At 43.8% G+C, this 14,813-nt stretch overlaps 1 protein-coding gene across 7 annotated transcripts in view; it reads left to right on the top strand.

Moving 5' to 3' along the window:
* The window catches only part of IQSEC3 (IQ motif and Sec7 domain ArfGEF 3), a 150,149-nt gene that overhangs the window by 60,004 nt on the left and 75,332 nt on the right, over positions 1-14,813 (top strand). For all 7 annotated transcript variants that reach the window (XM_080971568.1, XM_080971573.1, XM_080971572.1 and 4 more), the window contains exon 2: positions 2,322-2,402. In XM_080971568.1, coding sequence (XP_080827694.1) covers positions 2,322-2,402 — 81 coding nt within the window. The remainder of the gene's footprint in view (positions 1-2,321; positions 2,403-14,813) is intronic.

The following is a 14,813-nucleotide window of genomic DNA, read 5'->3' as shown; positions in this document are numbered from 1 at the left end:
CCTCTTTTATAGGATTGCTCTTTGGACTACGCAGGGTCATAAAGCGAATAACTTTGATCAAAATTAGCACTGATAACAAAGAAATATGTGAGCTTTTTTGCTGCACAAAATTCATCCTTACGTTGGGAATGTTAAAAAATACCTAAAACGGAGTTGGGAAATTTGTGTGACAGCAAAAAGTTAAGACTAGCCTGCAGCTTATTTCAGACTTCATATTGAAATGGAAGAAACATCTGGACCCTTGTTTAGATTAACCTTGTGCCCTGTGCAAAAACACAGTCTTGATCAGGGCACGCTGCTAAGCCCCACCGTGCCCAGCACCTCACTTTCACCCTGTTTACAGCACTCTGTGAAGGCAGGCGAAGGGCCGAAGCAAGGAGCCTCCTGTCCGTGTGTGATTTTAAACCCTGCATAGTTACGCAAGACAGCTGTCATGTCCACTTCCGTAGCTTGTGGTAGAGAGCATGGAACTAGAGATGTCCAGAGAATTTGAGCAGGGCATAACTGAGCACTCCTGCTTGAATTCTTGTAAGTGGAATCAAGGCACTAATTGCTTGCAGACTCTACAAGATCCATCTAACTTCACCCATCCTTTGCTATTGGCTCTTGCCCCAAAAATCTAGCTTCTGGCAATGGTGGGGTAGTGGGAGAAGTGGACACTCCTAGTCCTCAGCAGAACAGCTTTTTATTGTCTGGAACTAGGACTACAAATCCCATAATCCTTGGCAAGAAACTGCACATTCCTTCCCCAGTGCCTTCTCCCAGGTTCCAGACCATCTGAGGTGCAGCACCTCAGGGTCTTCTCAGTGGTGGCACCTTGGCTTAGGACTGTTCTCCTCAGGGAAACTTGCCTCTGATGCCTTTCTGAATCCAGGCAAAGTCCTTTTTTATTTTACCAAACTTTGAATGTTTTTAACTTTGTTGATATCTTTTATTTGGGTGCTGCTGTTATAGACTGGCTCTTTTTAGCTTATAAGTGACTTTATGGTATTTTTAATATTTTATTTTAAGCCATTCTTATAAAGTATTTGAAAGGTGGGGCATAAGTCTGCATAATATATAAGCTGAAAGGGATCTTGAACTGTAATAATACTTGCTGTTGGAAATTTAATCTTGTTAATGCAGGAGCATTTTTGTTGCAGATCTGTTTTTGGAGAGCCCCAAATTATTGCGGCCTATTGGTTAGAAATATTAATAAAATTGTGGGTGAGATGATGGGCTGCGGCATTCCAGCAGATTGTTTCATCGGCTCAACTGCATTGGTCATTTGATGATTCTGACTGTGAGGTTTTGTGAGATTCATTAACATGGCAATTGCTAGCAACTGGAAGGATAAAGTGCCCTCATCTTTAATGAGCTGGTGCTTCAGAATGTGGTTTCTAGAACAAAGTTTACCAATATTGTTCAGCAGAGGGAAGGAAGACAGCAGAATTGATTATGTAAAAATAATGGTTTTGTTTTGGAATAACAAATACGGGAACAATGTAAATCCATGTAGTTCACTTTCTTTTTTATAATAATTTTTAGAGTGATATTAAAAATAACATACACATACCTTTATGTGTGTACCAGCCTTCCCCAACTGCTGTTGTCCAGGCATGCTTGGATCGCTCCCATCTTCCATGATCGTTGGCTATTCTGTCTGGGGCTGATGGGAGTTGTAGTCCAAAATGTTTGGAGGCTAGTAAGTTGGGGAAGACAGGCATATTTCATGGACAGCAGACTTGTCCATCTTCAGCCCAGTATGAGGAAGGAACTGGATTAATTTGTTTAATGTGTTGCTTCCAACCACATGGATTTTATGTGTGAGTTTTGAACAAGATGCTCAGCAAGACACCTGGTACAGTCCTGCCCATGACTTTTCCAATTTAGATATTTATATTGGGAGGGGGGGCGGTTTGCGTGTTTTGCCATGCATCTCCCCCACCTCTCCTATAATATGAAGGTAGAACATCAAGGAGCCTTCTGGCTAAGCATTCTCCTTGATTTTCTGGAAGGATCTTAACAAAGAGGAGAATCCAAGCATGAAATGCCACACGCACACATCCCGTGTATATCTGAGATGGTGTGGTCCTGCGACGACTGTTCCATGTCCTCTGTGGACTGTCTGGATTGGCTTTCAGGGTTAGGCTGCTGATCACTTGACATGGTGCAGGAGTTTCATTTTTTAATAATCCAAGTTTTCCTTTATCTCTTAAAGGACCGACACCAGCAGTGGGAATCAGTGGCCAGGAGTGGATGTGGACCAGAGGACATGACCCCCTTAGCTTGCCAGTGAGTGAGCCGAACTCTTACCAGCCCCTGTTTGTCTTCTGTTACAGGAATGAGACTGTTTTACACCAGTTCTGCTGCCCCGCAGCTGACGCTGAGCAGAAGTCTTCATCGGCAGACTCATCTCCAAGGTGGGAAACTTTGTCGATTCATACCCTGCTTGCTCCTGTGTTCTTCCTCCGGCCTTACCTTTCCTGCTTTCACCTGCACACAAAATATGCAGGCTTCATTTCATTCACAACCAAACCGCTGGGATTAGCTGCACCGAGAAGTGGCCGACAGGGGGTCCTCTCTTTTTTGCACAAGCATGAAATTGGATAAACTTTCCCTTCCCAGCCCCAGTTGCGAGGTTCTCTTACATTGGAGGAGCCTTCCCCAACCTGGTGCCCTCCAGATGTTTTGGACTACAACTCCGATCATCCCTAAGCATTGGCCATGGTGTTGAGAGTTGTTGGGAGTTTCTGCAGGTTGGGGGAGGCTCAAGGCAGAAGGGACAGAATAGAAGGAATGACAATAGAGAGAAGTGTGTGTGTGGGGGGGGTGTTATTCAGTGTTGAGGCAAAATGCTCCAAAAGGCCCCCACCTTCCTCAACAAATATGTGAAGTATGCACCCTATTTGACATTGGTGGTGTTCATACTCCTTGCTGCTGCCCAGTGCCATTTCCTTAATATTCCTTACACATGCGAAGTCAAATCAGAGTGAGAGCAGGAAGCATAATTTGCTGTTGAATGCCTCGCTCCGGATGGGCTTCATGACAATGCAAGTGAAGAACAGAAGCATCACCACTTCCAAAACAACCTGAACAGGTGGTGACAGTTGGGAGTGGGGAAGCCTGGGTTTTGTGAAACCTTTATACAGCACATACATACACATGTGCTCTCTCTCTCTCTCTCTCTCTCTCACACACACACACACAGCCCTGCCCTTGAGCCAAAAAAGGTTTCCAAAGAGCTTTTAGCTAAGGATGCTTCTAGTAGCAGTTGGTGGTGGGGTGGGAGCAAATTAGGAGGCCTGCAGGTCCAGAGGGGGCCGCAAAATAAATGGTGGTAGTTCACTGGATGTGGGGAGAAGGTGCTAGAAGCAAGGCAAGAAAGCTTAAGACCAGTCCTCTCCACGTTTGCTTCCTGCGACCAAGCTTCCTGCCTTCATTGGTTCCTCTGTTTAAGCATGCAGATGAAAAGCTTGTCTATATATATATGATAATCTTATTTAATTATTTATTTACAAGACAGTCACATTAATTCACTTGCTATGGTGCATTCACCTTCTATTTGCATGCCTAGTTGGCTCACTTAACTGAACTGGCACTTAGCCGGGTTTGGAAACAAAATAATGATTCCTGATGTGGATTATTATCAATGCCCATTTAAATTTTAGAATACTGTGAAAAAGCTCCAGATGTTCACCTGAACAGACTTGAACAGTGAGAACCACTGTTATTCCAATTGCACTGCATTTTTAAAGAATTTGACTGAGAATCTGTCCCCGCTCCTGCCAACTAGCTCTGTATTGGTAGTATTACCTATTAGTCAAGCATTTGATTATCTTGAGCTCATTCCCCCAGCCCTCTCTGTTTGTCGCTCAGGATTCTCCCCCGGCCACATTCTTCCTCCAGCTACACAGCCTCTCTCCAGGTCACTCCCTTTACTGGCCCTGATTTGCCCTCCCTTGTTTTGCAGAAAATTGTGCAAAACACCTTCCACACTACAGAAATATTGCAGAACTCGCTAGATTTTTTTCTGATAGATGTGGGGAAAAATGGGTTGATGGCCCAAATGTTCTGGAATAGCGATGAAACAATAATGATACCATGTGGAAGCATGAAAAAAAATTCTCCCCTGAAACAGCAATTGTAGTATTCAATGTGTTATGTCTTGAAAGCACCAGAGGTTAGGTAATTCAAATAAGTTGAATTACCACTTACTCCGGTTCCATCGCAATCCCACCAGTGGCGTTTGAAACTACAAGCTAGTGCAACACACAGGTTCCTGGTTAGGCAGAAAGAAGCAGTTTAAAACCAATATTCTCAAGCCAATATTCTCAAGACACTGGGTTTATCTTATTTGCTGCACTGATGCAGTTGCCCTCCCATTTGCAGATCTCTCCAGGGATGGAATGAATATTCAGGGAGGGAGGGGTGGAGCTCTTGAGAAAGCACTGACAACAAGTGATCTTGTAACTGATGCACTTTCCCCTTGAGAGCGAACGCTGCGATAGCAAAGTTGCATTTACCATGGAATTGAGGGAATGTAGGGGAATTAATTACAATATATCTTGTAACTTGTAATCATGCCCGTCCTCCCCAAAGTAGTTTGCATCGAGGCGCTCTCGCTGGGGATGTGGTGAAGTTATTATACCAGGCAACTGCAGAAACTCCCAACTCAGCACTTTGATGGCTGCTAACAAGCTGAGATGCTATAATAGAGAAAAGTTGTGCGTAACTAATTCCTGCTATGTCCAAGAAGAAGAAGAAGAAGAAGAAGAAGAAGAGTTTGGATTTGATATCCCGCCTTTCACTCCCTTTAAGGAGTCTCAAAGCGGCTAACATTCTCCTTTCCCTTCCTCCCCCACAACAAACACTCTGTGAGGTGAGTGAGGCTGAGAGACTTCAGAGAAGTGTGACTAGCCCAAGGTCACCCAGCAGCTGCATGTGGAGGAGCAGAGACGCGAACCCGGTTCCCCAGATTACGGAGAAACATAAGGAGAAACATAGCTCTCTGGCTGAGATTTTATGGCAAACACAGAGAATTGGATTGCACACTTGCATTTTTATCTTAATCTCGCACATGTGCTGCCTAGGAGCACACAATCTCCTTTTCTGTCTGCCTATGTCTCTAGAACTTGCACAGTTCTGCAGAACTCTCCTACCAGAATGGAACCTGTTCTTGCGATGCAAAATGCTCTTTAATTTTATGGTAAATGCAGTGAGGCTTTTTTTTTTTGCAGTGTGCAAACTGTTTCTTTCACTCAAAGTCTCATGTATAGTGGCATTAGCCTATATGGACACCTCACCACGGCTGCCCACATCACCCCACCCAGCATCTACCCAACAGTAGGTCTGGCCCTTCTTGTGGAACAGGCACAATGGTCCTTGTTTTATCACCTGATTACAGCAATCCTTTTGCAATAGGTCCATCTTTCCATGACCTGTCTCTGCTTCTAGAATAACTAAAAATTATCTCTTCTCCTACTACCCTCCTGAGAAAAAAACACACCCTACCCTCCCGCTACATATAAGGGTCTGGTGACTTCTGTTTCAGTGTATCTGAAGAAGTGTGCATGCACACGAAAGCTTATACCAAGAACAAACTTAGTTGGTCTCTAAGGTGCTACTGGACATTTTTTTATTTTTTTATATATTAAAAATTATGGGGACCTTAGAAAATATGGTGAGCAAGCGAGACCAATCAGGACTTAAATGAGCTAGCCTGGCATCCTGAATAAGCAGTCAGCTAAATCGGCTCACTTGGGGCCAATCAGATCTTTAGTTATTAGCTCAACAGAACTCATGCTGAGGCAGCCATATTTCTAGAGGAGTCTAACTGGCTTTCCTGATGAGGCTAAGCCCTGATTTAGAGGCCTGCTCTCTCTGCCCCGCCCTGCTCTGCTCGCCTATTGCTACTGCATCTTAAATTACATAACACAGAGTGAATTCTTCCCTGTTTCCCTTTTTCTTTTCCTGAACAGGCAGTTTTATTTTTTTTATTTAATTTTTTTAGTGTAAATGAGAAAGCCTGTCAGAAGTGATGCTGCTAATAACTGCCAGCCGTCTAGTTTTAATTAGAGTTTTCTTCATTAATGCCTCGTCTCGTCTCCGTGCGATGGATTAAATAATGTACTTGCAGCTCATTTACACAAACCCCCAAACTGCAGGGCTGAGCCGCAATCCTTTAATTAAACAGCCCGGCTGATCCCTGCCGCTGCCTCGCTTCATCAGTCTAAGCCGATTAAATAGAATAGGGACTAATAAGGAGTATAAACGGAGAAGTGACTCTTGTCTCTTCAAGGGACCTGGGGGCCTCAGCAGCAGAGTGGGCGGGCTGCTTGGCTCCGCCTCCTCCTCTACTGCAGAAAGTGTGGTTGGAGCAAACCTGCCCCCCCCCGACACCATGGCTTGCAGAAGCTGCAAGATGCTTATCAACACTAAGGAACAGCAGGGAGGGGAAGGGTGGTGTTTTCCTCTGCAAAAGTGATTGTCAAATGCCCTGTTAAGGCTGCATACACACCATGCATTTAAAGAGCAGTACGTGTCCGCCCGTCCCCCAAATATCCTGGTACCTTTGGTTTGTTAAGGTTGCTGGGAATTGTAGCTCTGTGGAGGAGTAAACTGCAGTTTCCAGGATTCCGGGGTGTGTGTGTAATTTGCTTTAAATGTATGGTGCGTATGCAGCCTTTGTCTCTGGGCATACTTATAGTCCACAGACTTAATAGGTTTGTTAGACATTTCTCTTCTTCAAGGAAATCTGGGAAATGCAGTTCCGTAGAATGGAATGTCTAGCAGAGAATGCTCAGCACTTCAGTGGATTCTTTGAAGGAACCCATGACGGCTGAACACTCTTGAAACTAAGATATATGTGTAGTGTAGATATACCATCTGTTCAGGATAGCACTGTACTGAACCTTGCACTCATTTCCCAAGAAAACTTGTGTTTCCTGGAAAGAATGCAGGCACTGAGAACTTAGGGGAAAATTTTGAGGGGTCAGTATGTGTGTCTGCTTATGAAGTGGCCATAGGATTCCCCTTCCTTTAAAACAGGTTTAAAGCACCCCCTTTGTGCTCATAGTAGTGTGGCCCTCGTAGCAGTGTGGGGCTTGGTGAGATCATAAGAAGAGCTGGTCTGCTGGATCAGACCAAAGGCTCCATTTAGTCCCGTATCCTGTCCTCAGTGCGGCCAACCAGATGCCTATAGGAAACCAGAAGCAGGGTGTCAGCTGAGTAGCCCTCTCTTTGAAGACAGACTTTTGACTTGGCAACACTTCTTAGTATGGCCGTGTGACTGCTGAGCTTGGAATCCTTTTCTTCAAAGAGCTCTGCCCCATTGCGAGTCCAATCAGGGCATTCTAAACCTGTTTTTTTAAGTGTGCATGAATGTGGAGTGGGGGATCTCCTTCAGCTGCCTTGTTGTGTTCATAAGGTAAACGCAAACAGACAAACACCAGTTCCTGGAATGTCTTTTTTTCTTTTCATGCAAACATCTACACACACGCTGTCCTTTTCTGAAATGTCTTCACTTTGCCCCCACTGCCTTTTGATTGGTCATAATAAAGACTGTTGGAAAATTCAGCTCAGCCCTAATTCTAGATTAGGAAGAAGGAACAGAAACATCTCCCTGCCTAAAGATGTGGTGAAATTCAATCCCACCATGCTTTAAATCTTCATAGCCAAGTCTCTGAAGCTGAAAATGGAATTTCAAGAATGCACAATTCAGTTTCTGGATGTTTAACTTAGTGAACTGTGTGTGTGTGTGTGTGTGTGTGTGTGTGTGTGTTTGTGTGTTGGATTTCTACTTTTATGGAATCCTTGAATAGATATGTTTTCACCTCAAATGTTCTCTAAAATGACATTTAACAAGTGAAGCTTAGATATATATTAGATATATATTTTAAATTCAAAACTTGACATTTCAAATCTGGAAAATGTTATGCATTTTGTATGTGAAACTTAGTTTCAGATTCACTTTCAACCAACTGCACTGCATTTTATTCTGGGCTACTAACTTGGCATGTGGTATTACTGGTACAACAAAATGTGACCAAGTTTAGTGTGGTGGTTAGACCAGTGTCTTTCACCTTGGGTCTCCAGATGTTGTTGGACTACAACTCCCATCATCCCTGATCATAGACTAAGCTGGCTGAGAATGATAGGGACCTTCCAACACCTTGGAAACACTGGGCTAGATTGCAGAGCCAGGTTCAGACCTGGGAGACACAGGTTCAATTCCTGCTCTGCCACAAGGCTCAGTGTGTATCCATGGGGCATTTGTTGTCTTTCAGTCTAATTTACTTCACCAAATTGTTGAGAGGATGAAACAGGGAACCATTTATGCTGCCCTTAGCTCCTTTGGGGAAGGAAGGAATACATAGAATCATAGAGCTGGAAGAGGCCACGTCCTACTTGCTAATAGCAAATTCATTCTCTTGAGTACTGATCTTTATTCAGCTATAATGGCACCATCCCTGCATAAGAACTAGGTATCAGCAGGTGTGGAGGGAACCCCATGGCTTACAGAAGTACAATAATATTAAATTGATAATTGGTGAATGTGTTATGGTGCTTTGGAGGGAATCAGTGAAAGCATCATTAAACAGAATAAAAACTAGTAAAAATGTCATTATAATGGGTTATATCTAGTAAAATTTTATATATGTTCCACGCCATATAATTTTCTGTACTGAACCTCAGATTTTAGGCTTATTTTAGATATGATGGGTTGGTGGTGGTGGTTTTTTTTGGAAAACAACAAAAACAACACCTGAGGAAGGAACACCACCCTCAAATGAAAACCCTGTCTGATGATGACTGAACATGCTTAGTGGGTACAAAATGCTGACTGGCAGGTTGGGGATCAAAAATAAGATTTGGGCGTTTGTTGGGATTTGCAAATGGCTTGGGGATTCCCGTTGCACTATGAAGTGGTAAAAAAAATAACTAATTAAGACAAATTAAAATGGAAAACCAGGTTAAGGAGGGAGAATGAAAGGAGCCTTACTAAGTTACTTTCATTTCCTTTTGAAATGGCAATCATTTATAACACTGATGGAATGCAGGATAGCTATTAGCCACCATTGAATTTGAACCTACATGGACAGGGGTAGTCTGTCTCTGAATCTCCATAAGAGGCAGCCGTCACGTTAAGTAACAGCCAGTGGAGCACTGTGGGTAGGGCTACATTGCTGTAGAATCATGGCCACTTGCACCTTCCTATTGGGCATTGGCAGAGAGGGGGCGAGACAAGGCAGTGGGAGCTCCAGCATTCTGGCCACTTGCAGTTCACTTAAAATGATGGTGAAAGGGGATACAGATTTGCATAAAAGTAACATGTTCTCATTTATATATATAGACGCAAAATTAGAAATGAGTACTTCAATTTAAATAATTTTCTATTCTGCAATTATTTATTTACTGAAAATATTTGTACCCCACCCATAGATACCAGGGAGAGTTACAGAACATAAAATGAACAATTACAGTTGTATGAATAGAATAATTAGAAAACAATAGCATGCATCATCTAAAAACTGAGGCAGCAGAATAGGCTGAATACCAGCCGTGGCCACCCTGTGTTTATGACAACCCTGAGCCAAACATCATTTTCGACAGACCCATGGCAAACCGATCCCAATTAACAAGTTAGGAAGACTGGACAAAGGCTGTGTCACTGGCGTGCCCCGTTCTTTACTTGCGCTGCTGAATATAGACACAACCCCACAATTTCAAGAACAAGCGCCTTGTTTCCCTGCCAGCTTTTATCTGCTAGCGACAGGCCTGCATTCTGGGGATTTGAATAGGCCAGTAATTGCCTCACCATTCCTCCAAGTCTCACTCCAGTGGAATTTAGCATTCCAGAACAATGACCTTTAAAATGGTCCTGGCAAACCCTCCGCCTCTGACACGACGGCATCCCACACATTTGCTTTTGCGCAAGAAAGCACAATGTGATGGAACGGCACATGCGATGCTCTGGGGGGGGGGGGGGTCAACGTCCATCACAGGAAGCTGGCCGGGGTTCCCCTGTGGAGATGAATGGAATGACAGCGCAGAAACTCTACACTCTGCCTTCAGTGGAGGAAAGCATTCCAATGTACGTGAAGCAGAAGATGCTGAAGGGGACTCATGCAGCCAATTAACTCTACGGTCCTTTTGAAGATCCATGTGTGGGTGAGTCAAGAGCAGGCACCCCCAAACTCGGCCCTCTAGCTGTTTTGGAACTACAATTCCTATCATCCCTGACCACTGGTCCTGTTAGCTAGGGATGATAGGAGTTGTAGTCCCAAAACATCTGGAGGGCTGAGTTTGGGGATGCCTGGCCAAGAGGAATACATTGCTTCCAGTTTGTTTATCTCTGATATATGAAAGACTGCTTTTCACCATACACAGCCACAAAAGTGGTTTACACAACAATCTACAGAACAACTTATTGCAGTGTGGCGTGCTTCTATTCAGGGTCCCAGCCAGCCATGCCCTCCATCCTTCTCCCCTCCTTGTTTTCCATTTCCCCCTCCATCAGCCAGCATTCTGTGGTCACTGAGGGTGCTCAGCCCTCATTGGACTGGTTTTCTTCCTCCACCCCCTCCCTAAAGTTTTTTTGTACTTGTACAAATTTTGGAGGTTCTTCTAGGCATGCTAATATCTCCTTCTTGTGCAAAAGATGGTGCTGTTTCTAGGCCACATAAGGATCCACTTTCAGAGAATGAGTTTACTATTCACATGCCAGATGAAACTATTCCAGAAAGGCACTCCTTTCCCAGTCTTTCAGGAATCGAGATGTAGCATTAAGCCTAGGTAAAGGGACCCCTGACCATTAGGTCCAGTCATGGCCGACTCTGGGGTTGCGGCACTCATCTTGCTTTATTGGCCAAGGGAGCCGGCGTACAGCTTCCGGGTCATGTGGCCAGCATGACTAAGCCAATTCTGGTGAACCAGAGCAGTGCACGGAAACGCCGTTTACCTTCCCGCTGGAGCTATACCTATTTATCTACTTGCACTTCGATATGCTTTTGAACTGCTAGGTTGGCAGGAGCAGGGACCGAGCAACGGGAGCTCACCCTGTCGCGGGGATTCAAGCAGCCAACCTTCATCAGAAGGCTCTGTGATTTAACCCACAGCGCCACCCGCGTCCCTTAGCATTAAGCCTACCTGAATGAAATTTAATGGGTGCTACCATTTTGCACATAATAGTAACCATCAACACGGTTCTGGTTTGAAAGGCACTTCACTCGCAAATGGATAACAAAGTCCTGATGTCTCTTCAGACATAACTCCTTGCATCAATAAAGGAGACAAATTGCGAGGTTCAATCTATCCCCCGCAGGGTTGGAGAACCTCAGACTTAGTCTGAAGATGGCCCTCCAGCCATCTCTATCTGGTCCTCCTCCAAGCTAGGTCCTCTGTCCAGGCCACATCCCTCACTGCTCCTACTCGACAGTCTTCATCAATGCTTGGGGCAGCTTAGGCTGTGTCCCGGAATTATGACAATGTTTCTTGTTTGCCCGGGTGGAGAGAAGAATGTGTGGTGTATGTGTGTGGAAACCCCTGACTGTTGGGTGGCTGGAATATATCCTCCTGTACAAGGTAAGAATCACATCCATTGCTCTGCTCCCTTCTGACTCTGGTGCTGCTGACTATTGACATGTGGTCCCAAGAAATTTGCCCACAAGAGATTGCAGTCCTGAAAAAGATTCCTCACCTCTGATCTCCAGTAATCATAGAATCATGGAATTGTAGAGTTGGAAGGGACCATGAGGGTCATCTAGTCCAGCCCCTGCAATCTTTTGTCGAATGTGGGGCTCGAACCCACAACCCTGAGATTAAGAGTCTCATGCTGTACCATATACTAAATATACATAAACTACATATAGGGAACACGGGTGGCGCTTTGGTCTAAACCACTGAGCCTCTTGGGCTTGCCAATCAGAAGGTTGGCAGTTCGAATCCACGCGATGGGGTGAACTCCTGTTGGTCTCTCCCAGCTCCTGCCAACCTAGCAGTTTGAAAACATACCAGTGCAAGTAGATAAATAGGTACTGCTGTGGCAGGAAGGTAAACAACGTTTCCACACACTGTGGCTTCCATCATGGTGTCCCATCACACAAGAAGCAGTTTAGTCATGCTGGCCACATGACCCAGAAAGCTATCTGCAAACAAACACCAGCTCCCTCACCTTGACACGAGATGAGCACCACCTCCTATAGTCACCTTTGATTGGACTTAACCATCCAGGGGTCCTTTACCTTTTTACCTTATACAAAATATACATATATTAAGTATTTATAACCAACGATTCTGTGGTATTTTACACTAGTACCACCAGATAAATAAACCACAATGCTGCTGTTCAAGGCAATGCCCCAAAACAGTACTATACATTATTATTATTATTATTATTATTATTATTATTATTATTCCTGCACATTATTTTGGTATGTACTGCCTTAGAGCAAACTCGTATAGAAATTATTCTTAATAGCAACATCAATAGATATTATAGATCCAATACTGTTGTTCCCTTGTCCTATGGGAAACACTATCTGTATAATCTTTCCCCAGTTGCTTCTTAAAGTATCATCTGTAGCAGAGATTTCTACTCTGAAAGATGGCCGACAATTTCTGAGGAACAGAGTTAGTCAAGTGGAGACAAGTGGAGGTGGAGTTTGGCATAATCACAAGGCAATTGCTGACATAATTTTCTGTGGGTATCTAATCCCTCTTTCAATATTGCTAAATTTCCTTCTGGCAGGGAGTTCCATAGTTCAGCTTTCCTTTACTAAGTTCAGACGTCGGCCTAGAGCTGTTGTGATTCAGCATCTCCCAGGTTGGTCTTTGAGGTGATGTCTTGCCAACTTTTCTCTGAATTGCTAAATTTGTCCTATTTGAGGGATCATTTCTTACAATTCTGTCCCACCCTTCCTTTAAAGACACTGAGCACATGGTTCTCCTCCTGCTGCTCTTGACGACGACCCCATGAAGTAGACTAAAATGAGAGGTGGTAAGTGACCCAAGAGATTTGATTGAGCACAGATTTGAGCCAGGGTCTCCCCAGTCAAAGTTCAATCTTCTAGCCATTGCACCACACAGCCTCTGAGGTCCTCTCTCCCCAGCATCTCTAGAAAATGAGTGGATAATAGATGCACCTTTTGTATAGCACAGACCCATGTAATGATGGAGGTTATGTTGCATTGATGCAGAATTGGGGGCTCACACAGTTCTGGATATGGGAAACGACAGCTTTGGTGAATGGTTTCAAGCTGCACCTGGAAAAGGTTCCAGAAATTGAAATCCAGCAGAGGTGGATTTTTAATTACTGTAAAAAGAAGGGAGGCAGGGGGGCTCCCTGCCCATGGGTTTTGCATGCGTTAGCTTCCTTTTGAAGTTTAATTTTCTCGTGTATAAAGTGCTGCTTAGATCAGACTTGAAACATGATCAATGCAACTGGCAAGTGTTTACTTCGTGATTATGGAGCAATTAAATTCCAACTCAATACAGTTTAGGCATCAAACAGCTGTGCACTCATTCCTAAAGTGCCCACTGGATTACTCATCACGGCAACCAGGAGGCTGCCTGCAGCCTCAGCACCAATTAGCAGTGAAGAACATAATATAATCGATTTTCTTGGGTCTTGTCCTGGACCAGTTCTCTCTACAGTCTGGTCAGGCTGCTGCCTCCCCCGTTGTAACTTTGAATTGGTAAACACTTCTAACGTAAGAGCACAAGGTTGTGGATGGAGGAGCTGGTGAAGGGTTTGATTTGATATTTCAAGAGCGTGGTAGAGTCATGGAGTCAGCCAAGGCTGCACATGAAATGAGACACACGGTACAAAGGAGCCACAGGAAAAAAGGAAGCAACAACATAATATAACGCCTCTTAAGAATAATAGGAAACAATGCAAACAACAAATAATACGTATCGGCAGCCAGTGACAAATCAAAATGCAGTCATGACGTGTATAAGGTCTAAAATAATAGCAGCCTGTTAAGTTGAATAACGAAGCCAAAAAATTCCATGAGTTCAGTGGGGTCTAGGTTTCTCCAGGTGAGAATGTATAAAGAACGAATGTTTGTTTTCAACCTGCTTGTGAAGATTATCAGAGATCACAAAGAAAGGAATATATGATAATAACAAGAAGATGAGAAAATAACAAAGAGACTATCTGGACAGAACTGGAAAGAACTGTTTAATTAAAGCAGCAGCAAGAGTGATGTTTGGACCCCTTTCGGAGCTTGAAGTATGGGTACCCCCAATAAAATTTTAAAAAATTTGACTGTATAATTTGGAACTAATGTGATTTGGAATTGATGTGATATGATTGGCATGTTAATAAAAATTATATTAAAAAAGGAGAATGTATAAAGAACATAAATACATACCAATCCATGCATCACTCTACAGCTTTGTGTAACTTTGTCAGTCAAAGCCAAGTGCCACACCTTATCATACCATGACTCCTGCAGTACATGAGCCTATGCCTGGTGCATTATTAGCACATCGCTTCCTCCCAAGAATCCATGGAACTGCAGTCTGTTAAAGGTGCTAGGAATTGTAGCTCTGTGAGGAGTAAGCCACAGTTCTCAGGATTCTTTGGGAGAAGCCATGTGCCTTAAATATATGTTGTGTATGCAGCATAAGACTTACACACACTTCTGGTGGTGCTTGCTATGGGAAACCTGTGGTCAATTGCCAGTGAGACCACACCCACCACTTTGAATAAGGTCCCCCCCCCCTTTTCATTCCAATTACTGATGGAATGAAAATTCCAGCTTTCAAATTTTCTCATGCAGAATTGGTTCACTAGCTTCCCAATACCTTGCATTTTCCTGGTGTGT

This window comes from Podarcis pityusensis (assembly GCF_964106645.2).
Source record: "Podarcis pityusensis genome assembly, chromosome: 10".
NCBI classification, from domain to species: domain Eukaryota; kingdom Metazoa; phylum Chordata; class Lepidosauria; order Squamata; family Lacertidae; genus Podarcis; species Podarcis pityusensis.
Note: the sequence above shows the minus strand (reverse complement) of the source record. Positions and strands in the feature narration are given on the sequence as shown.